The 22,933-nt window shown below is 47.0% G+C and overlaps 1 protein-coding gene across 1 annotated transcript in view; it reads left to right on the top strand.

The window, feature by feature from the left end:
- The window catches only part of MARCHF5 (membrane associated ring-CH-type finger 5), a 42,438-nt gene that overhangs the window by 17,265 nt on the left and 2,240 nt on the right, over positions 1 to 22,933 (top strand). Inside the window, exons 4-5 of the mRNA XM_033943211.1 lie at positions 6,051 to 6,234; positions 8,634 to 8,800. Of these exons, the coding sequence (XP_033799102.1) occupies positions 6,051 to 6,234; positions 8,634 to 8,800 (351 nt within the window). The remainder of the gene's footprint in view (positions 1 to 6,050; positions 6,235 to 8,633; positions 8,801 to 22,933) is intronic.

Here is a 22,933-nt window from a genome sequence, read left to right as displayed (position 1 = left end):
GTCTTCTGGACACTTTTCCATAGATAAAAACCCTTTCCTTAGCAAAGCAGCAGATGAATCCAGAGACAAGTGGATATAGCTCACATCGACCAGCAGGTGGAGATAGAGAAACTGATTTTCCGTTGGCCTTATAGCCTGGTGTTGCTCCTGTTGAATCAGTTTTGCTCTATCTCCCAGCAGTGGTGGAGCTATCTCTCTAGCTCCTGGATTCTGGCTGTGCCTGGTGTTTATTTCTCTCCTCTGTTGAGCCTTTGACTCTTCAGTAGGATCGGGGTGCCTGGCTGAGTGGTGCCGGCTTTAGGAGCTACACCTGGGCCCCCCCAGGTCCCTTCTCCACCCTTCCCTCCGTTTGATTGAGGGTTTTCCTGGCTCTCGGCGTTCTTTCTTCATTCCAGTTGACAAAAAAAACCAAAACGCCCCCTCCTGAGCTGAGCTGTGCCCTTTGGTGTCGGCTTTCAGGCTCAATTACCAACTTTATCCTGACAGCAGGGGGGGCGGGCCGAGAGTGGGGTAAGTAAATTGCTGCTTTATTTTTCAATTTGCTGTTCTGCCTCGAGTGAGCGTTTTCTCCGTGGAAGTTGGTTTTTGAGTCCGGACCGGGTGATGGCAGAGGATTCGCGTCTGAGGTGTTTACTCTGCGGATCACGTCGGACTCTGGCGGGATTGTGCTCAGCCGGTTGCTTTGATACACCGGCTGAAGATGCTCTTTTACAGGCGTGTGAGGGGGCCATTTCCCGCGTCCGGGAGGCGCGCTCGACGTCCCCGCCCCTCGCAGTCGGCTCTGACTCGCGACGGGGCTCTGCTTATGCATAAGGCTTTTATGTTGCAGAGCGGTCAGCCTGCTCTCCCGGTTCCTGTGAACTTGCCGGTTCTTCCTGTACCCTCTTCCTCGGCTGTTCTCCTGAATGTGGAGACTGGGGGGAAGGCGGGTGGAGAGGTTTCTACAGGAAAGTCGCTGGTACATAAAAAATGCAGACTGGCGTCCGCGGACGAGCCTCTGTTGCTTTCCCCTTTTTCGCTTCCGGAGGCTTTAGAGGAAGGTGAGGTAGGGGATTGGGAAGCGGAGGATCCCCCGAGTAAGGAAGTGGATGACCCTTCCGCGCTTCGTCTTTTTCATAGGGAAGAACTTTCTTCCTTAATTTCGAAAGCATTGCTGGGTTTGAACATCTCTCAAGTGGATGCGAAGGTGTCAGGTAACCCTCTTATGGCTGGTACTCGTAGGCCACCTAAGTCTTTCCGGTGCATGAGGCCATGCAGGAGCTGATTTCAGCGCAATGGGATACGCCGGAGGTCAGGTTAAGGGTAGCTAAGGCCATGCGGCTTTTGTATCCGATAGACCCGACCGAACTTGAGAGGTTTAAGTTACCTAAGGTGGATGCACTGGTGGCCGCAGTTACCAAACGGACTACCTTGCCAGTGGAGGGGGGTGTTACGTTGAAAGATGCCCAGGATAGGAAGATTGAATCTTCCTTGAAATTATCCTTTGAAGTAGCTGCGGTTACCTTACAGGCCGCAATTTGCAGCTCTTATGCTGCGAGAGCCTGTCTGCAGTGGTCTCAAGGAATGACGGATAATATGATGGAGTCCGGAGGTTCTGTCCCTCCGGAACTGGCTGATTTGGAATCGGGTTTGGCTTATCTGGCGGATTCTTTATATGATATTATTCGCGCTTCTGCTAAACAGATGTCGCTTTCGGTTGTTTCTCACAGATACTTATGGCTTCGTCACTGGGCGGCAGATGCGGCTTCCAAGCTTCGCCTTGTGAAACTCCCTTTTAAAGGAGGTTTATTGTTTGGGGAAGATTTAGATAAATTGGTAAAGGATTTTGGCGATACCAAAACTCAGAGGTTACCGGAAGATAGGCCTAGGCCCCCTTTAAAATCCTCGTCTTCTAGGCCTCGTTTCAGGGAGGCTAGGAGATACAGGTCCGGTAAACCATTCTTCAGTTCCGCTTATGGTTCTTTCTCTGCTTCAAGACCCAGGGTTCAGCAGAAGAGTTCCTTTCGTACGACGAAACCCCCTTCAGGTCAGCCAGCCCGTACCCCAGCAAGTCGCGCTCCACAATGACGAGGTCTTGGCTCCCTCTGCTTTTCCCTTAGGGGGATGCCTGTCGGCGTTTTGGGCGGAGTGGGCCAAAATCATGTCAGATCAGTGGGTGTTAGACATTATTCAAGAAGGGTACAAGTTGGAATTCGCCTCTCCCGTCGCCGATTCTTTCTTGGTGTCCCCGTGCAATGGGGCGGCCAAAGGAGACTCGGTCCACTTGACTCTTCAGGTACTGCTGGATCTAGGGGCGGTGGTGCCGGTACCACCGGAGGAGGCGGGCCGAGGTATTTATTCCCTTTACTTTATTGTACCAAAAAAGGGGGGGTCCTTCAAGCCGGTATTGGATCTCAAAGGGGTCAACAAATTTCTCAGTGTTCGCCATTTCAGAATGGAGACGGTTCGCTCGGTGATTGCGGCAGTATGGCCGGGAGAGTTCCTCACGTCCCTCGATCTCAAAGAGGCGTACCTCCATATTCCAATCTGGCCTCCGCATCAGAGGTTTCTGCGGTTTGCGATCCTCGGCCAGCACTATCAATTTCGGGCGATGCCCTTTGGCCTTGCTACGGCTCCTCGCACCTTTTCAAAAGTAATGGTGGTGGTGGCTGCCTTTCTGCGCAAGGAGGGAATTCGGGTACACCCGTACTTAGACGACTGGTTGATCCGCGCTTCGTCCAGACAGGAGAGTGTGGCGGTAACTCAACGAGTAATTTCTCTCCTTCAGTCGTTGGGGTGGATCGTCAACTTCCCCAAGAGTTCTCTGTCCCCGTCTCAGTCTTTGGTGCACCTGGGAGTCAGGTTCGACACTGGTCTGGGGAGGGTTTTCCTACCCCGGGAACGGGGAGAGAAATTGCAGTCTCAGATTCGGGGTCTTCTCGGGTCGCTCAGACCTCGGGTGTGGGATTATGTTCAGGTTCTGGGCTCGATGGTGGCGACTCTGGAAGTGGTTCCCTGGGCTCAGTTCCACATGAGGCCCTTGCAGAAGTCGCTTCTTTCTCGGTGGTCCCCGGCTTCTCTGGACTACAATCTCCAACTCCAATGGAGCCCTCGGGAGGCTCGCGACATGCACTGGTGGCTGGACAAAGTCCATCTTTTCCGGGGCATGCCGCTGGCGACGCCGGAATGGGTCGTGATCACGACAGATGCCAGTCTTCGAGGATGGGGGGCTCAGTGCCTACAAGCTTCCGTTCAGGGGGTGTGGTCCTCGGAGGAGACCCAGTGTTCAATCAACTTGCTAGAGCTGAGAGCTATAAGGCTGGCGCTATGAGAATTTCAGTCCATGATTCAGGACCGACCGACCAGAATCTTTTCGGACAGTGTCACGGTGGTGTCTTATATCAATCGTCAAGGGGGGACTCGGAGTCCTCAATTGGCCGCAGAGGCGATGATGCTGTTTCAGTGGGCAGAGGGGCATGTGTCGCTTCTGTCAGCAGTACACATTGCGGGTCACGAAAACGTTCAAGCGGACTTCCTCAGCAGGAATCTTCTCGATCCCGGCGAATGGGAGCTATCACCGCGGGCGTTCGAGCTACTAGTCCTTCAGTGGGGGCTTCCAGAAATGGATCTTATGGCCTCCTCCCGCAATGCAAAACGGCCTCGGTTTTTCAGCAGACGAAAAGAGAGGGGCTCGGAGGGGGTGGACGCGTTAGCTCTCCATGGCCTCCGACTTCCCTTCTGTATGTATTTCCCCCTTGGCCGATGATAGGTTGAGTGTTACAACGTATTGCTCTCTTTCAGGGCAAGGTGATCCTGGTGGCTCCGGATTGGCCGCGTCGGCCTTGGTACGCGGATCTGATTCAGCTCTCGACGGGGGATCGGTTGTCGTTCCAGGGGACTCCGGACTTGCTGACTCAAGGGCCAATCTCCATGGAAAATCCGGCCCAATTTTGTCTTACGGCCTGGCTATTGAACGGTCGCGGTTGAAAAAGAGGGGCTATTCGGATCAGGTAATTGCCACTCTACTTCAAGCTAAGAAGGTTTCTACTTCTACCTCCTATGCGAGAGTTTGGAGAGTTTTTGAGACCTGGTGCGGTAAGCAGGGTATTGCGCCCTTCCAGGCGTCTCTGCCGGCTATTCTTTCTTTTCTGCAGGAGGGAGTATCTAAAGGCTTAGCCTTTAACTCGCTAAAGGTTCAGGTGGCGGCCATTGCTTGTTACAGGGGCCGGGTGTCTCGCTCTACGATCGCCTCACACCCGGACGTGGTACGATTCCTTAAGGGGGTTCACCATATCCGTCCGCCGGTAAAGCGCACCTGTCCAGCGTGGAGTTTGAAGCTGGTCCTCAATAAGTTGCAGGCGGCTCCGTTTGAGCCTCTGTCGGCAGCGACTCTGAAAGATGTCACGTTAAAGACAGTGTTTTTAGTAGCTATGGCATCTGCAAGACGAGTGTCGGAGCTGCAGGCACTGTCTTGCAGGGAACCTTTTTTACGCATTTCAGATGCGGGTGTGTCGGTGCGGACGGTACCGTCCTTCCTTCCTAAGGTGGTGTCTTCGTTCCACGTAAACCAGAGTTTATTCCTCCCGGCCTTTCGGAAGGAGGATTGGGGGACGCGTTTCGCGTTGTTACGGTTACTGGATGTACGCCGTATAGTTCTTCATTACTTAGAAGTGACTAACGATTTTCGCCGGTCAGATCATCTCTTTGTGTTATTTGCAGGGGCACACAAGGGTATGGCTGCGTCTAAAGCTTCGATTGCTCGTTGGGTTAAAGAGGCGATTGCGTCGGCTTATTTGTTGGCAGGGAAGCTCGTGCCGGAACAACTTCGTGCTCATTCTACTAGAGCTTTGGCGACGTCTTGGGCGGAGTCCGGTGGTTTGTCTTTGGAGGAAATTTGCAGAGCGGCTACTTGGTCTTCGGGGAACACCTTTTCAAAGCATTACCGTCTGGACGTGGCGGCCTGTGCGGAGGCAAGTTTTGGCGCTTCGGTAATTGCAGAAGCGACATTGTCGTCCCACCCAGTTTGAAATTGCTTTGCTACATCCCACTTGTCTCTGGATTCATCTGCTGCTTTGCTAAGGAATGTAAAATTATGTCCTACCTGTTAATTTTCTTTCCTTTAGAAGCAGCAGATGAATCCAGAGCCCCACCCAGAGGGTCTCTCTATGGATCTATTTGATTCTAGGTTCGGTTAGGATATCGTTGGTGATTATTTTCTTACATTTCTCATTGGAAGGTTTAACACTGGAATGAAGTTTTTTCTTTTTCTTTGGGTGCTCATACTCCTTTCCTGGGATGCTTGGGCAAAATGCATAACTGATTCAACAGGAGCAACACCAGGCTATAAGGCCAACGGAAAATCAGTTTCTCTATCTCCACCTGCTGGTCGATGTGAGCTATATCCACTTGTCTCTGGATTCATCTGCTGCTTCTAAAGGAAAGAAAATTAACAGGTAGGACATAATTTTACAATATTATATTAGGTATAGGCAGGCTATAAGTTTTATAAATAAATATTATTATTTGGATCCCAACAACACAGGACATCGGTGAGGGGGATTCTTTTTACTCATTCATTTCCAGCTCTCAACTTGTCCCTCATGCTTTTTGCATACATCCTTTGTAGCAACTGCATTGTGATGTGACTCTACCATCAAAAATAACCACATTTTCAGTTATAAATTACTCAATCACTGAGAATGGGCTTGATAAATCCTGGGCTCCAGGTTGCCATGGTTCCTAGAAATTGTACCTGGGAGCTTGAGATTTCTTACTCTCTAAGAGTTTTCTCTCCTCTAATTACCCATGCTACTACTGCCACCATCACTAAAGAAACAGTAGTTCTGCAATAGAGTGCATATACTTGAGTAGTGATTCCTTAATATTCTCAAGTGTGCTAAGCCTAGACTAGTATGTGCCAGACTCCTCCTACTCTTTCTGTTTACCTGTCTTATGTTCTTTGCATGATTGGTGACATTAATAAAAGAAAACAATGCAGAAAAGCAAACGATATCGTGTTTATTAAGGTAGTGCTGTGTCTTGAGCAATATTTTTTTGCTTATATTGTATAGGTTGTTGGTCATAAAGAAGGTCTTGATGTTATGGAAAGAGCTGATCCCTTATTCCTCTTGATCGGATTGCCTACCATCCCAGTTATGCTGATTCTAGGCAAAATGATTCGCTGGGAGGATTATGTGCTCAGGTTGTGGCGCAAATATTCAAACAAGTTACAGATTTTGAATAGTATATTTCCAGGTAATCCAATAAATTCTTCTCCTCTAAGCAGTTTTGTACACTTCCCCCTCCCCATTCGCAGTTTCGGCAATCGTGATTTCACATATTTGCAATTTTTTGGAGAGGGGGAAACCCCCCCCCACAGTTTAGCCTTCCCCCCGGCGTCCTGGCCTTACCTGGTGGTCTAGCAGGCTTCCGGGGCAAGAGCGATCTTCCTACACTCCTGCCCCGTGTAGATCGCCAATAGGAAATGGCTGTGGGGAGTTCCCGTCGTAGTCTCGAGAGACTACGGGAACTTATGGCAGCTATTTCCTATTGGCGATCTGCATGGGGCAGGAGTGTAGGAAGATCGCTCTTACCCCGAAAGCCCGCTAGACCACCAGGTAAGGCCGGGATGCCGGGGGGAAGGCAGGAGGGAGGCGGGGGTGGGTCAGAGCCGGACCAGAAGATATTCGCAGTATTTCACCATTCTGCCCCTATCCCCCGCGAATCCGGAGGGAGAAATGTATATTTAAAGGAAAACAGTGTGATGCACTTTATTTTTATAAGAAGTAGGCAAAAAAGTGCATGTAAATCTAACCCATACAAAACAACTACCTAGTTCCACAAATATATTAGTCATAAATAAAAATAGGAAAGTACACAATGTCAAATGGTAGGTCGATCTCTTGCTTAATAGTGCAATGAATAAACTAAGGAGCCGATTTTGTATAGGATGCTTAGTGATGCCTAACTTTGGAATCTGCATGCAACTTTTTTTTTAAATTGACTTAACTGGTACCACACCAATTTTCAGCCAGTCCCAAAAAAAATTAACATGTTTGGTGCCTATCTGAAAGTAGGTGTAGTTAGAGGCGGAGACTAGGCATGGGTATCTTAAGTGTTTCTAGGCGTCCAAGTTAGGTGCCATTAAGTTAGGCCAAGTAAAACATGACCTACAATATTGGCGCTTACCTCTAGTACGCCCAGTTACACTTAAGCATGCCTAGATTCCTCTAAGTGGGATTCTATAAAGGATGCCTAACTGTTGATTGACAACCACGCCGACTGGCACCTGCAATGTAAGTGCCACCAGGCACCGTTTATCGAATCCGGCCCTAAGTGCCAGGGCTCCAGTAGCTGGAAGGAGGAGGAAAGTCCCAATACTTCTAAATAGTTAGGGGCATTCGTGGGTAGACTTTTTTACAATTTTAAAGCATTGGGGGAACAGTTGGCAGCCTCATTTTGTTTTTGAGATCCTAGCACTGATTGTCAGGACCTGGGATATATGTTTAGGCAACCAAAATCTAAGTACCTCACTTTAGACTACATTTTGACATCTTGGACTTACCATATTTCTCGTTCTATAAGACGCACCTGACCATAAGATGCACCCACCTATAGAGGAGGAAAAACCAAGAAAAAAAATTCTGAATCAAATGGTGTGCCCTGTCCCCCTCCTGGTGATATAGTGGTAGGCCGGTACAGGGCACGTCTAGTGGCAGCCAGCCAGCATCCCCGTAGGTACCCCCCCAGCCAGCAAACCCCAAGGCAGCCAGCCAGCCAGCCCCCCCCCCCGTACCTTTTTAAATTCCTCCCTCCCTCCACGGCTGTCTCATCCTATTTCCTGGCCAGCGGCACACAGGTCAGGAGTGCAGAGGTCAGGTGTGAGCTTTCTGCGCTGCTGCTGGGCCCTGCGCTGCTTTCTGAATGGCTGCCGTCAGTTCTCACGAGTCCCGTGAGAACTGACAATAGCCATTCAGAAAGCAACGTGGGCCCAAGCGGAAGTGCAGAAAGCTTGCTCCTGACCTGTGCACCGCTGGCCGGGAAATAGGACAAGACAGCTGTCTAGCAAGGGAGGGATACACGCTGGACCACCAGGATGTTTTAAAAAGGTACAACGAGAGCGGCAGCAGGCGTTTTAAAAAGGTGAGGCGGGGTAGGGGTGTTTTAAAAAGGTGTAGGGGGATTGATTTTAAAATGGTACCGGGGGGGGGGGGGGTAAACAATTTGTATGTTCGCTGCATAAGACGCACCGAGATTTACATCCATTTTTGGGTGGAAAAAAGTACGTCTTATGGAGCGAAAAATACGGTAAGTTGATTTTTAGCCTGCAATCTATGTGGCTAGATTCAGGTAAAATTCAGCTTTACTTAAGGGACTACAATGTTGGATCTTGTTTCTTCTAATGCCTTCTAATGTTATTTCACACATTTCAGTTTATCGCCCTCAGCCTCATGTGCCCACTATCTAATTTCTTTGGGGAAAAAGACTTGTACCAACATCTAATTGTTTTTGAGCCCTCTAGAAATGCTAAAATATGAGTAGTCCAGACTGACTACCAATGAAAAGTAAAATTAGGAGAGAAGAGTACTTTTGTCAATGTAAAACTTTTCCTTTATTACAGGAAGCTGAAGTGATCATTTGTCCTGTTTCTCTAGGCATTGGATGCCCTGTTCCGCGTATTCCAGCAGAAGCCAATCCTCTAGCAGATCATGTATCTGCTACCCGCATATTATGTGGAGCTCTTGTCTTTCCCACTATTGCCACCATAGTTGGTAAACTTATGTTCAGCAGTGTTAATTCAAACTTACAGAGGACCATTTTGGTAAGATCATATTTTCATATTTTTATGCACATAAGTTAATTAAAATATTTTTTTTTTGCCTACAAACATTTTTTTTTATTTATAATGAGACAAAGCCTTATTAGGCGTGATTTGACTACAGTGCAATGAATTTAGTTCTGTCAACAGAGTTCACCAATAGTAATAAATCCAAGTTGTAGGCTTTGGGAAATGCTCATTTCTGGTATCTTGCATTATCCCAGGACAAGCAGGCAGCATATTCTTAACTGATGGGTGACGGCACTGACGGAGCCCCGGTACGGACAATTTTAGAGTGCACTCTAAGAACTTAGAAAGTTCTAGTTAGGCAGCACCGTGCATGCGCGAGTGCCTTCTTGCCTGACGGAGGCGCGCGATCCCCAGTTTCTTAGTTTCCGCGGAGCTAAGCAGACGCGTGTTTTTCAACGACTGTTGAAAAATTTTTTCTCTGCCTTCCCGCTCGCGTACTTTTTGGAAGCTTTTCTTCTTCTTTTTATTTCTTTCTCTTTAAAATCTAAAAAAAAAAAAAAGTCAATTTTTTTTTGTTTCTTTTATTTATTGCGGGTTTGCCCCGGCGGGGCCTATAGTCATCATCGAAGCCTCCACTTTCGATTTGGCGGAAGCCATCTTTACCTTCATGCCCCCTCAGCCAGGTTTCAAAAAGTGCCAACGGTGTGCCTGGCCCTTCTCTTTGACCGACCCGCACAACTGGTGCCTGCAGTGCTTGAGTCCGGATCATAGGGCTTCCACCTGCACCCGTTGTGCTACTCTAAAGAAGCGCACTCTAAAGAACAGGCAGTTTCAACAGAAACTTTTGTTTGGTGCCGCGATGGCTGATCCTTGGGCATCGGCACCGGCGTCGATGGCGTCTCAGCTGGTGCCTACTTCATCGACGCCGCGCAATACCGACCCGGCGTCGCACCCCTCAGGTAAGCCGGCTAAGAAGCCTTCCTCTTTGGAGCGTCCTCCGGTCGCTGTGGCAGAGAGTCCAGTCCTGCCGACCTCGAGGCGCCCCCGTAAACGCTCCGCCCCTATCGAGGTGAGTGCATTCTCCTCATCCTCTGGGCGTCGAGCAGCACCGCAGGTACCACAGAAAAAGAAAGCGATACTGGTGCCTTCCTTGGATGATCGTATTGCGGCTGTCCTCCAAGTCCAACTTAAGGAGCAATTACAACAACTCCTTCCTGCTCTGTTGGCACCGAACCTTCCAGTCCCGGTCCGATCTGAGCCGCCGGTACCAGCCGTAGAGCAGCCTCTATTGTCAGCTTCTACTCTGTCAGTTCTGGTCCATTCTGCCTCCTCGACTTCCATGCCAATTTTGTCTGCGGAACCGAGAGGTCTTCATCGGGCTGTTCAAACCACCAAACCCCCACTACTCTCTGATCAGTCCCGGCACCAACAACCTTTAACTTCCCCAGGTGCCGCCTCCTTGCGTTCCGGGAAGTCAGTGCGTAAGACCCGGCACGCTGAGCCTTCCACACCGGACTCCTGGGGCCGTGTCTTTCAGGTACGGGACCCTGATCTGTGGGATGACTCTGAGGAGCCTCTGCTCTCTGAGGACGAGGTTTCTTCAGTTGAAGAGGACCCCTCTCTACGGGAACCTTCTTCTAGACCAGAACATTCCTCCTTTACCTCCTTTTTAAAGGAGATGTGTGAGTCTCTGTCTATTCCTTTGGAGGCTGAATCCAAGAAATCTAAGGCATTTCTTGAAGCTTTGGACTTTGATCAGCCTCCAAAGGAATTCCTTAAATTGCCACTTCATGACATTTTGAGGGAGACTTTTTACAAAAATCTCGAGACACCTTTAACAATCCCTGGTGCTCCTCGCAAGTTGGATACCTTATACAAAGTCATTCCCATTCCAGGTTTTGACAAACCCCAACTACCGCATGAATCTTTGTTAGTTGAGTCCACCCTAAAAAAGTCTGCGGGCACTAGTGTCTATGCTTCTGTCCCTCCTGGCAGAGAGGGGAAGGCCATGGATAAGTTTGGCAAGCGTTTGTACCAAAATGCTATGCTTGCCAACTGATCAGGCAATTATGCATTTCATTTTTCCTTCTATTTGAAACACCTTATTCAACAACTGGCTTCCTTTGAGAAGTACTTGCCTGAACAGAAACTACCTTCTTTCCACCAATACACTTCCAGCCTATTACAGCTTAGAAAATTTATGGTCCGTTCAATCTATGACACCTTTGAACTCACCTCGAGGGCTACTGCGATGGCTGTAGCTATGCGCCGTCTCGCTTGGCTTAGGGTTTCAGAGCTTGACATCAATCACCAGGATTGCCTTTCCAATGCTCCTTGCTTTGGAGATGAGTTATTTGGTGACTCTCTCGATTCTACCACACAGAAATTGTCAGCACATGAGACTCGCTGGGACACTCTTCTTAAGAACAAAAAGAAGCCTCCACCTGCGCTGCCCTTTCGCCCACAATCTTCTTATCAGCGCTGCTACTCTGCTGGACCCTTACCATCTGCTCCCCAGCAGCCTAGGCGTTAACGCCAACAGCAACGCCAACAACCTCGTGCTCCGCAGCAGCAGCAAGTGAAACCTGCTGTACAACCAAAGTCAACTCAACCCTTTTGACTTCAAAAGGGCCTAGCCAGTCTTCCATCATCTTCCCTTCTGCCTCAACCCATAGGAGGACATCTTTCTGCTTTCCTCAGTCGTTGGGAGCTCATCACCACAGACCAGTGGGTTCTAAACATCATTCGCCAGGGCTATTCTCTCAACTTTCAGACTCTTCCCAGCCAAAGTCCTCCAAAAGAGTCTGCTTTGAACACATCTCAGTCCGCTCTCCTCCTTCAGGAGGTACAATCCCTCCTTCTTCTGAACGCCATCGAGGAAGTTCCTCCAGATCAGAAGGGACAGTTATTTTCTGGTCCCCCAAAAAAACGGGGACCTCAGACCCATATTAGATCTCCGGGATCTCAACAAATGCTTGGACAAAGAAAAGTTCAAAATGCTTTCTCTAGCCACACTTTATCCTCTTCTCATTCAGGATGACTGGCTATGCTCCCTCGATCTCAAGGAGGCCTACACTCACATCCCAGTCAATCTAGCCTCCAGACAGTATCTCCGCTTCATGATAAATCGCTGTCATTACCAGTACAAAGTGTTACCCTTCGGTCTTGCCTCCTTTCCCAGGGTCTTCACAAAGTGTCTCATTGTGGTGGCCGCTTTTCTACGCACTCACCATCTCCAAGTCTTCCCCTACCTGGACGACTGGTTAATCAAGGCTCCTTCGTCTCAAGAGGTCCTTCAGGCCACCAACCACACCATCCTATTTCTTCAAATTTTGTGTTTCGAGATCAATCTGCCCATCTCATCCCCACTTAGCGGCTTCAGTTCATTGGAGCGATCCTGGACATTGTTCTCATGAGGGCTTTTCTTCCATCCAACCGCCTTCAAACTCTTCTTCATCTCTGTCAGCAGGTGCTTCCACAGCCTTCCATCTCTGCACAACACATGATGATACTCTTGGGTCACATGGCCTCGACAGTTCATGTCACCCCCTTCGCATGTCTTCACCTGCGCATTCCTCAATGGACCTTAGCCACTCAATGGTCCCAGGCGACGGATCCTTCTTCGCGACACATATTTGTGACATCGTCTCTTCGACAGTCTCTGCAATGGTGGTTGAAATCTTACAATCTCTCCAGAGGCCTTCTGTTCCATCTGCCTCATCATCATCTGGTCATCACCACAGACGCGTCCCCCTATGCCTGGGGAGCTCACTTGAACGAATTTCAAACTAAGGGTCTTTGGACTGCCCAGGAAAAGAAACATCACATCAATTTCCTGGAACTCCGAGCGATGTTTTATGCCCTCAAGGCTTTCCAACATCTCCTCTTTCCTCAAGTTCTACTAATTTGCACAGACAATCAAGTTGCAATGTACTACATCAACAAACAAGGTGGGACGGGCTCTCGCCTGTTATGTCAGGAGGCCCAAAAGATTTGGTCTTGGGCAACAGCTCGTCATTTATTTCTGAAAGCGGTCTACATTCAAGGAGAGCAGAATTCCTTGGCAGACAATCTCAGCAGAATTCTCCAACCACATGAATGGACTCCCGATCCCCTGACTCTCCAATCCATTTTCGATCAATGGGGCACTCCTCAGGTGGAACTTTTTGAAGCTCCTCACAATCATCAGCTGCCCCAATTTTGCTCCAGACTCTACTCCCCTCATCGTCTGGCACCGGATGCGTTTCTCCTGGATTGGACCAATCTCTTCCTTTACGCATTTCCTCCTCTGCCTCTCATGTTGCGGACCTTATTCAAGCTCCAGAGGGAACATGCCACCATGATTCTCATCGCTCCACGGTGGCCCAGGCAACATTGGTTCTCCCTTCTACTTCAACTCAGCTCCAGGGAGGCCATACTTTTTTCACTGTTTCCTTCTCTACTTACTCAGCATCAACAGTCCCTTCTACATCCCAATCTACAGTCTCTGCACCTGACAGCTTAGTATCTCTCGGGCTGACCTCGGCTCATTCACTTCTTTCTCAGCTCTATTCTTGATGCTTCCAGGAAGCCGGCCACTCTTCAATGCTATCAACAGAAGTGGACCCGGTTTTCTTCCTGGTGCCTTCTGCATTATCATGATCCAACTTCACTAGCAGTGGAACTAGTGTTGGATTATCTCCTTTCTTTGTCTAACTCTGGTCTCAAATCTACTTCTATCAAGAGTCCACCTCAGTGCCATTACTGCTTTTCATGAGCCAGTTCACAGAAAACCTCTTACTGCTCATCTTTTGGTTTCCAGATTCATGCGGGGACTTTTCAATGTGAAACCACCTCTCAAGCCCCCTCCTGTGGTCTGGGATCTTAATGTGGTTCTTTCCGCCTTAATGAAGCCTCCTTTTGAACCATTGGCCACAGCTCATTTCAAATTTCTCATTTGGAAAGTGGTCTTCCTTATTGCTCTCACCTCTGCCAGGAGGGTCAGTGAGTTACATGCACTAGTTGCAGATCCACCTTTCACAGTCTTTCACCATGACAAGGTGGTTCTGCGTACACATCCAAAGTTTCTCCCTAAGGTTGTATCTGACTTTCATCTTAACCAGTCCATTGTCCTGCCTGTATTCTTCCCGAAACCTCATTCTCATCCTGGAGAACAGGCTTTGCATACTTTGGACTGTAAGCATGTTTTGGCTTACTATTTAGAACGCACTAAGCCTCACAGATCGTCTACCCAACTTTTTCTGTCCTTTTATCCAAATAAGTTGGGACATCCTGTTTCTAAACGTACGTTATCCAATTGGCTTGCTGCTTGCATTTCGGTCTGTTATGCTTATAAGGTTCTGTCATGGCCCATAAGGTTAGAGCTATGGCAGCATCTGTAGCTTTCCTCAGATCAACTCCTATTGAGGAAATCTGCAAGGCTGCTACTTGGTCCTCAGTTTATACTTTTACATCTCATTATTGTCTGGATGCTTTCTCCAGACGGGATGGACACTTCGGCCAATCTGTTTTACAAAATTTATTTTCCTAATGGCCAACCTTCCCTCCATCCCTCTTTTTGTTAGCTTGGAGGTCACCCATCAGTTAAGAATATGCTGCCTGCTTGTCCTGGGATAAAGCACAGTTACTTACCGTAACAGGTGTTATCCAGGGACAGCAGGCAGATATTCTTACGTCCCACCCACCTCCCCGGGTTGGCTTCTTAGCTGACTTATCTTAACTGGGGACCGTGCGTCTCCGTCGGGCGGGAAGGCACTCGCGCATGCGTGGTGCGGCCTAACTAAAACTTTATAAGTTCTTAGAGTGCAATTACTCTAAAATTGTCCGTACCAGGGCTCCGTCAGTGCCATCACCCATCAGTTAAGAATATCTGCCTGCTGTCCCTGGATAACACCTGTTACGGTAAGTAACTGTGCTTTTCAGTTACTGTTTCTCTAGTTTCCAGTTCATTTTTGCCTTCCCCCATTCGGGATAGGTGGAGTTGTGGGGGACCATTTAGTCCAGGCTACGCCACAGATTGTATACACTTGCTTATCTCTGATTATAATGTTTATATTTTTTAAATGACAATACAAAAGAAAGGGATATACAAATACACAAAAAGAGTGCACAAGCCTACAGAACTGGGACCAGAAATAATTTATTTGACCAAGACCGACACTGTCAGTGTTTCGGCCAAAAGCCTGCATCAGAGGTCTACAATAACACACAAAAAAATTATTTAATTCAAAAATCTTATCATACATTTGAAGTAACATATTGAATAAATGTCATATCAATAGATCATCATCACACAACATTTAAGTATACAACTAAAGAATCTCATATCTTTCATCAATCAATGTAAATAATCAAATAGGAGTTTGGAAAAAAGTCTATTCAATTAAAAAAGTTAAAATTGTACCTTTTTAAAATTATCTGTTGCATGATACATTTCTAAAACAAGTTGTCTCAATATGAAATACGATACGAGTACGATAGGTGTTTTATCTCAACCTACAAACTGGGTTTTTCAGAAAACCACACACTTTTTCTGTGTTCCTCCCACTTAGCTGAGGAACACAGAGCCCCCTGTAGTGTTTATTTCTGCAAGCGAGCAGCGCAGAAGTGCTTCTGATGAGCTCTGCTTCTTTTTCTTATTTTTTTTCCTTAAGTTCATCCTTTTTTGGAGGCTTCGGTGCCTTGAGACTCCTTTTGGAGGGGTTCACTGTCTGAGAAAGGAAGCAGTTTCTGTGGAGTCGGACTGTAGTTTCACATGGCAAGCTTCGGGTGGACCTGTCGAGCCAGCTTGCTGTGTGTCACCTCTTGGTTTTGGGGACCGTTCCCCTGGGAGCAAGCTGCCTCTTGACCTTGCCAGAAGCTTAAGTGCCCTGATTAAGAACTCTCAGAGGTATCTGGGCATAGGCTGCATTTTCCCGTCCCCGGTCATGTGGCAAGATTCTGAGTGTGCAGAGGTTTCAGTCGAGGTCTGTCCAACTGGCAGCCCAAAGATCCGAAAGATTGATGTGTTTGGAGAAAATTTGAGGCAGAAATTCCTTCCCTTCTCTGCAGTTGCAAGACAGAGCTGGAAGGCAGGCACTTTGGAGACAGTGAGTACAGTCCCATTACTTCCTATGGGAAAATTGGGGGGGGGGGTCTAAAAACATGGTTTTAGCACTTTCTGGGGGTAGGTGCACATCTCCCACCTCCACCTTCTGATGGTGCCCGCAGAGGGATGTTCTCCAGCAGCAGCTGCTTCGAACAGCAGAAGCTTGTCGCAATCTAGCCTGGTAGTTGGACTGTCTGCATGGGTGATCCTGATGATGGATGCCATCCTATATGGCTGGGGAGCACTTTGTGAGGGACATCTGGTTCAGGGATGCTGGTCCCCTTCTCAAAGGAAGTGGTTGATCAGTCGCTTGGAACTTTGAGCCATCTGCCTGGTGCATTTGGGAGCACGCTGCAGAGCAAAGCAGTACGAGTTTGGATAACGCAATGGTGGTAGCCTATGTCAATCGCCAGGAGGGCACCTATTATTTAGCAAGGGCCTCCATACCCTGATCATGCAATTCGATATGAGCTCTGCATTTGATCTGGTAGACAATGGGAAAATGCTACAATGCCTAGATGCCATTGTTATCAGGGATGAGGTATTGAACTGGTTTCGTGGCTTCCTTACATCACGTACCTACCAGGTACGCTTCAACCATGATCACTCCAATATCTGGAGCAACTCATCCGGTGTGCCACAATGTTCCCCGCTCTCCCCACTGCTTTTCAATGTCTACTTGTCCTCATTGGGCATGCAACTAACCCAACTGGGGATAAAACTATTCAGTTACGCAGATGATTTCACGATCATCATCCCATTTGCTAACTCTATCTCAGAAACCATTCCCAAGGCATCAGAAGCCATAAATGAGATGGAACAATGGATGACAGATTTCAAGCTCAAACTTAATCCAGAAAAAACAAAATTTTTCGTTGCCTCTCCACACCTGCTTGACAACAAAACCCCGCTATGCATCAATGAACTTAGTTACCCTATTCAGCCCACAATGAAGATATTGGGTGTAACTCTGGATCAATGCTTAACCATGAAAGACCAAGTGGACTCCGTAATCAAAAAGGGTTTTTTCACTCTCTGGAAACTTAGATCCATTAAATCATATTTCGATACGTCAGCATTCAGAATTCCTAGTGCAATCCCTCGTACTAAGTCAACTTGACTATTGCAACATCGCCTATTTAGCAATCTCCCAAAAGGATATGCGACGTCTTCAAATAATGCAAAATGCAGCGGTCAGACTTACCTTCGGGCTGAAGAAATTCGATCACGTGACACCTTACTACCGGCAATTGCACTGGCTGCCGACAGAAGCACGCGTAAAGTTTAAATTCGCCTGCCTCTGCTTCAAAGTACTATATGGACTTGCCCACAAATACATAATGGACCTTTTCTCCTTTTCCACCAACAGACGCAAGAGAAGCACACATTCAAACTTTGTTTCCCCTCCAGCTAGAGGTTGCAAATTGAAAAAACACCATGAATACTTTCTCTCACACCAAGCAGCCATATGGGGTAAAGACCTAGATCAATTGCTTTCACCGACCACTTATGAGGAATTTAGGAAGCGCCTAAAAACATACCTGTTCCTGAAATACCTAGACAACTGACCCACACTTCTCTCTCTCCACAATAAAGGTCCTCCCAACCTCTTACCCATTCCCTCTCTCCCCTCTTAAGTCCGTATAGAACTTTACGGTTCAACGATATATATAAACTGTTATTATTATCATATTGTAATTTTCGCTGTATTTTTTGAAATGCGTGACCTTTTCCTATCGGGTCCTCTCAGAAATTTCTTAGCAAACTGTATATCTTATATTCTCGCTCAGCAAACTGTATATTTATATGTTTGCTCTCTTAAAATTTCTGCACTCTATTTCCTCTGATCATCTGCATATTGTAACTTGCTGAACGTCCAGCTCTCTTGATTGTAAACCGCCTAGAAGTCGCAAGATTGTGGCGGTATAGAAGAATAAAGTTATTATTATTATTATTATTATTAAGAGTGCTTCTCTACACTTGGAAGTTCAGATGTTGTTTCAATGAGCAGAGGCCCATCTATTGGCATGCTTCACCAGAAGACCCTAAATCCCAGGGAATGATCCCTGTTTCATGAAGCTTTCACCTGCATTGTGAATCGGTGGGGGTGCCCAACATTCAACCTGATGGCATCGGCGACTAACAAGAAGGTGGCTTGGTTCTTCTGTCAAATACGAACCAGGAAGCAGAGGCCTGGCTGCCAGAGTGCAACTCGGCCAAAGGCAGGTCATTTTTACGCCTTCCCTCCATGGTCCATGATAGGTAGACTTCTTTGCAGGATCATGGCGCACCAAGACCTGAGGATTCTAGTAGCACCAGATTGGCCGAGGCAACCGTGGTTTGCAGACCTGGTCTGTCTACAAAGAGATCAAGGTTTCATCCCTGGCTGCTCATGCAGGGCCCAATTGCCCTGCAGAATCCAGAAAGCTTTGATCTTATGGCATGGCTCGGCTCATGAGCACGTAGACGCTATTCAGGTGGAATGGTGTCCAGCCTTCCGATTGTAGGAAGAAGGTGACTATAGCCACATATGTGAAGGCCTGGAAGTATTTTCAAGCTTGGTGTGCTCAGAGGAGTGAGGACCGAAGCTCAGCACCGATCTCTGTGGTGTTCGCAGGAAGGTTGGAAAAAGGGCTTAGTGGTTGGCTTCCCTGAAAGTTCAAATTGCGGGACACTCATGTTTTGGGCCTAGGGTTAATAAGAGCACTCTAGCCGCACATCTTGATATGGCCAGGTTTTTGAAGTGCGCTTTGTGCCCATCCTCTGGTGCGATAGCCTTTTCCAACATGGAGTCTTAATCTGGTCCTCTGAGTGCTGGCTAGAGCATCCTTGGAACTGCTGGAGTAAGTTTCTCTGATGGACCTTACCATCAAAATGATATTTTTGGTGGCAAATACCTTAGCTCAGTGAGTGTAGGAACTGGAGGCCTTGTCATGCAGAGATTCCTTCCTCAGAATTTCAGATTCAGGCATGGTCTTGCGCACAGTCCCATCTTACTAAAAGTGATTTCCAGCTTCCATGTCAACCAAGAAGCATGCTGCCTGTCTTCAATCCCTCAGGATCGAGAAATGATATGGTAATGAAATTGTTGGATTTGCGCAGACTCTTACTCCGGTATCTGGAGGTTATGAACAAATTTCGACTGATGGATCATCTTTCATATTGGCAGGGGATGCCTACAAAGGCTGACCAGCCTCGAAAGTGACCATTTCAAGATGGATCCGTATAGCCATTTTTTCAGCCTATAGCAGAAGTGGAAAGTATCCGCATATATCTAACAAGGCACACTCCATTAGCTTTCTTATGGGCAGAATCTTCAGCGATGTCCCTGGAAGAAATCTGTAGAGCGGCCACTTGGTCTTCTCTCCATACATTCATGAAGTTTTACAGGTGGATGTGGCGGCCAAACAGGACTCTGCATTCAGATCTTCAATTCTAGCAGCAGGCTCATCCGTTCCACTCTAAACTCGGGGGACTTCTTTGATACATGCCATAGGTTCAGGAATAAGGTGTCTGTTGCATTATAAGGAAAGATTAGGTTCTTACCTCAGCTATCTTTCTAGTAGACAGACACTTTATTCCTGAAGCCTGCTCTGTCAGATGTTCATTTGCCTGCTTACGGCCTTGAATGTGCTGGGGACTCTGGACATTTATTCAACCTTGACAAGGATAAAGGACATGACTGCTGCATTGAAGAAAATAGGGGGTATCTGTAGAATCTCCTGCACTCTTAGTGCAGGTTGCGCTCATGTTAGTGACTTGCTTGTTTTCACCTTATGTATTGCAAATGGTTACATTTGATCTTTTATACGTATGTTAGTGACATGAGCAGAACTGGTATGTTTCTCAGGGAGAGTCCCCATACCCCTCCATATTCTTTTTCCTCTCTAGGTCTGACCATTTCCTTTGGTACAAACTGAGGAACTGGAGGATAGCCCAGAGGGATGGGAAGTGGATCAAAAGAATGCTAATGAGGCTCTTTACAATAATTATCACGAGAAGGGATTGACTACCCATAGGTTCTAACAAAGGCCTAGATTCACTAAGCAAACTGATCATGTACCGATTGGTTTGCGACTCCTTTACCTTCTGGCTGATCCTGTCCACACCCGATCCGATCTGCATATGCAAATGAGGGAAATGGCATGCAAATCTAGCAAGGCAGCGATTCACCAACATTTTTCAGGCACACCGACTGGGCTGGCCGATCTGAAACCAAGCGACTGGTAAGGGACCACTTACTCACTCCTTTCCTGCTCTCTCCCACGCTGAAATACCAGCCCTGCAGCTCTAAAACTCCCTGCTTGCAGCTGACCATGGATACAAGAAACTCCACTTTTCTTGTGTAGTGTGGGGCAGCCATGTGTGCGCTATGTGGAGGAGCCAGACCACTGCAGTGCATTTTTTAAGCAAGAGCAGCAGCAGAAACAGTCCTGGGGGAGTTTGCCTTTGCCTTGCTTGCCTGCCTCCTGCATTCAATCAGCAAGCCTGCTGAGTCTGTGGGAAAAAATGCCTCCCTGACTTTCCTACAGTGCAGCCCCACTTTAAAACCACAGGCTCGCACTGCGGGGAAGGACAGCAGAAGAGTCAGGGCGGGTTTTGTGTTCAGTTCCTTAGTAGTCTGGCAGTTCCCCCCCCCCCCTCTGCTTCTAGAGGCTGCAGCGGATCCGCCTTTGCCTGCCTGCTATTACTTCCCCAACACTTCCCCCGCTGGTGCAGGAGAGCGGCATATCAATGATGGTCTGCGTATGCATCGCGATCAGTCTTCAGCGATCTGTGGGATTGCTTGTGGGCGTTTACGATTAGGTGATTTGCATGGGGAGCCTTTAGTGAATGGGTCGCCCGGCAAGACTTGGAAACGGAGTGGAACAGGATCGGACAGGTAAAGGGGGCTTTAGTGAATCTAGCCTAAAGTGTTGGGAGCCTAAAGTGTTGGGAGTCCTGCTGAGTGCCATATATTAGTGTAGATGATGTGGTCATGGCTTAGGTGACTTCTTGGGAATAGATAAAACATAGTGAATGCCTTCCTTAGCACAGAGGAGGCTCTCTTACTGTTGCTACCTTTTACTTTCCTTTTCAGCGTTATTGAGATCTGCCAAATCATAAAAGCATTGCAGGGTTTTTTGTTTCACTAAGGGGCAAAACCCTCATTATTTAATTATGGGAGAATTTTTTTAAAATACATAGTGCCCTGCCAGAAGTTCTTAATATTTTGTATCTTGCTAAGCCATTGCTTGTTTTTTTTAATTCTAACAAGTCATTTTAGATGTTTACTGATGATGGTTATTCCCTCAGCCGATTTCGCACTATATACTGGCCCAGTTTTATCTGTTAAGTGCTCTTAAGTATATAGCAGGATTCCCTCCCCTCTATAAAGAATCTAACATTGGGGAGGGAGAGGAGATGCAGTGGGCCTCCTCTGAAGGTGAACTGTGATGAAAGGACACCACTACCTCAAACCTGATGGCATCTTCCTGAGTCGCAAGAGCTGAAATTATAGCCATATAATATAGCAGAGCATCAGTAAATGATATATGAACCTCTGAAGATGCTGTAATGAAATGATGGCCTTTACTGAGTTTGTCAGATAAGTGTTCCATTTGCTAAAGCTGTATACTGTTTTGTTTTTTTCAGTAGGTCTATAAAAATAGTAGAAAATGTTTAAAAATTTATATAAAATGAAGTGAACAATAAGAAAAATACAAAATATATTTTGTAGATTTTTGACCAATGAAAGATATGCCTTAAGGTCTGTTATTGGTGTTCTCCAAGAACAAGCGGAACAGTGCTATTCTTGCATCTGGGTGACATCATCCTAATGTAGCCTGGTGTGGATGTTACCTAATGCTCTATAGCTTTAAGAGGCTTTTGGCAGCAGCCCGCAAAGCATGTGAGTGCAGAATCCCTCAGTCTTGGTTTTCCCACACAGCTAGGAGGTTGTGCTCATAGATATGTTCCTCAGTATCTTTTTTTTATTTTTTTTCCTCTTTGCAATTCTGTGCCTTCTCCTGGGGGTATTGTTCTCAGTTTCCTTTTACAATTTTATTTTCTATCCCTTCCTTTTTTTTTTTTTTTTTGTTTGTTTGTTTTGTTTTCACAGCTCCCAAAGCCCTCTTAGGCTGGAGCACCTGGCTCAATTTGAGGTGAGCAACTTTTTGGCCTCACCATTGAGCCTTTTGATTTACCATTGTTCTTTTTGACATGCCCCAGAAGATTCTTAGTGGCTTCAAAAGATGCACAGAAGAGTAAAGCAGACTAGACAAATTCCAGCACAAAGGTTTTATTTTAAAAAAAGACCTGACTCAGATTTGCATTTCAGCACAGAAGCATCTATCTCAAAGAGTCAACAATTCACTGTAAACAGGTATAGATGCACACTAGAGAATGACACGGGGACAAATTTTTCCCCGTCCCACAGGAACTCAATTTTCCATCCCTGCAAGCTCCATCCTCATCTGCACAAGCCTCAAACACTTTAAAATCATAAGTGTCTGAAGCTTGTGTGGTTAAGGCAGCGCGAATTGGGGGGGAGGGGGCAGTGACAAAACTCACTTTGATGCGGTGGGGAAATTGAGTTCCTGTAGGGACGGGGAAAAATTTGTCCCCGTGCCATTCTCTAATGCACATAATATTCATACAGATGAACTGCAAAAGCAAGAACAAGTTGTATCCAAAATAGTGAGAGTGATTATCATCGACCACATGGTGAAGATTATACCAAACACAGCTCAGCAGGGAAACAGTATCAATACTGTAGGATCAAAGATGTTTCCCTGCTGAGCTGCTGCTTTTTGCTGTGTAGGGCTGCTACACAAAACCTCTTGAAGCTATAGAGTGCTGGATAGTCTACATCAGGCTCTGTTGGTATAACATTACCCTGATGTAAGGATACCTGTCCTGCTGTCCTCCAAAGAATACCTGCTACAGGTAAATAACCTTACTTTTTATAGCCAGCAAAGGTAAATTACATAGTTCTGGGATATAAATTTATATTGGATATAGGTTTGTTTGGTTGTTGTTGTTTTTAAACAAAGTTTTAAGCAGTGGGTTTACTTTTCTGAGCAATAGCATTTTTGTGC

The sequence above is a fragment of the Geotrypetes seraphini genome, chromosome 4 (assembly GCF_902459505.1).
Source record: "Geotrypetes seraphini chromosome 4, aGeoSer1.1, whole genome shotgun sequence".
Classification (NCBI taxonomy): Eukaryota; Metazoa; Chordata; class Amphibia; order Gymnophiona; family Dermophiidae; genus Geotrypetes; species Geotrypetes seraphini.
Note: the sequence above shows the minus strand (reverse complement) of the source record. Positions and strands in the feature narration are given on the sequence as shown.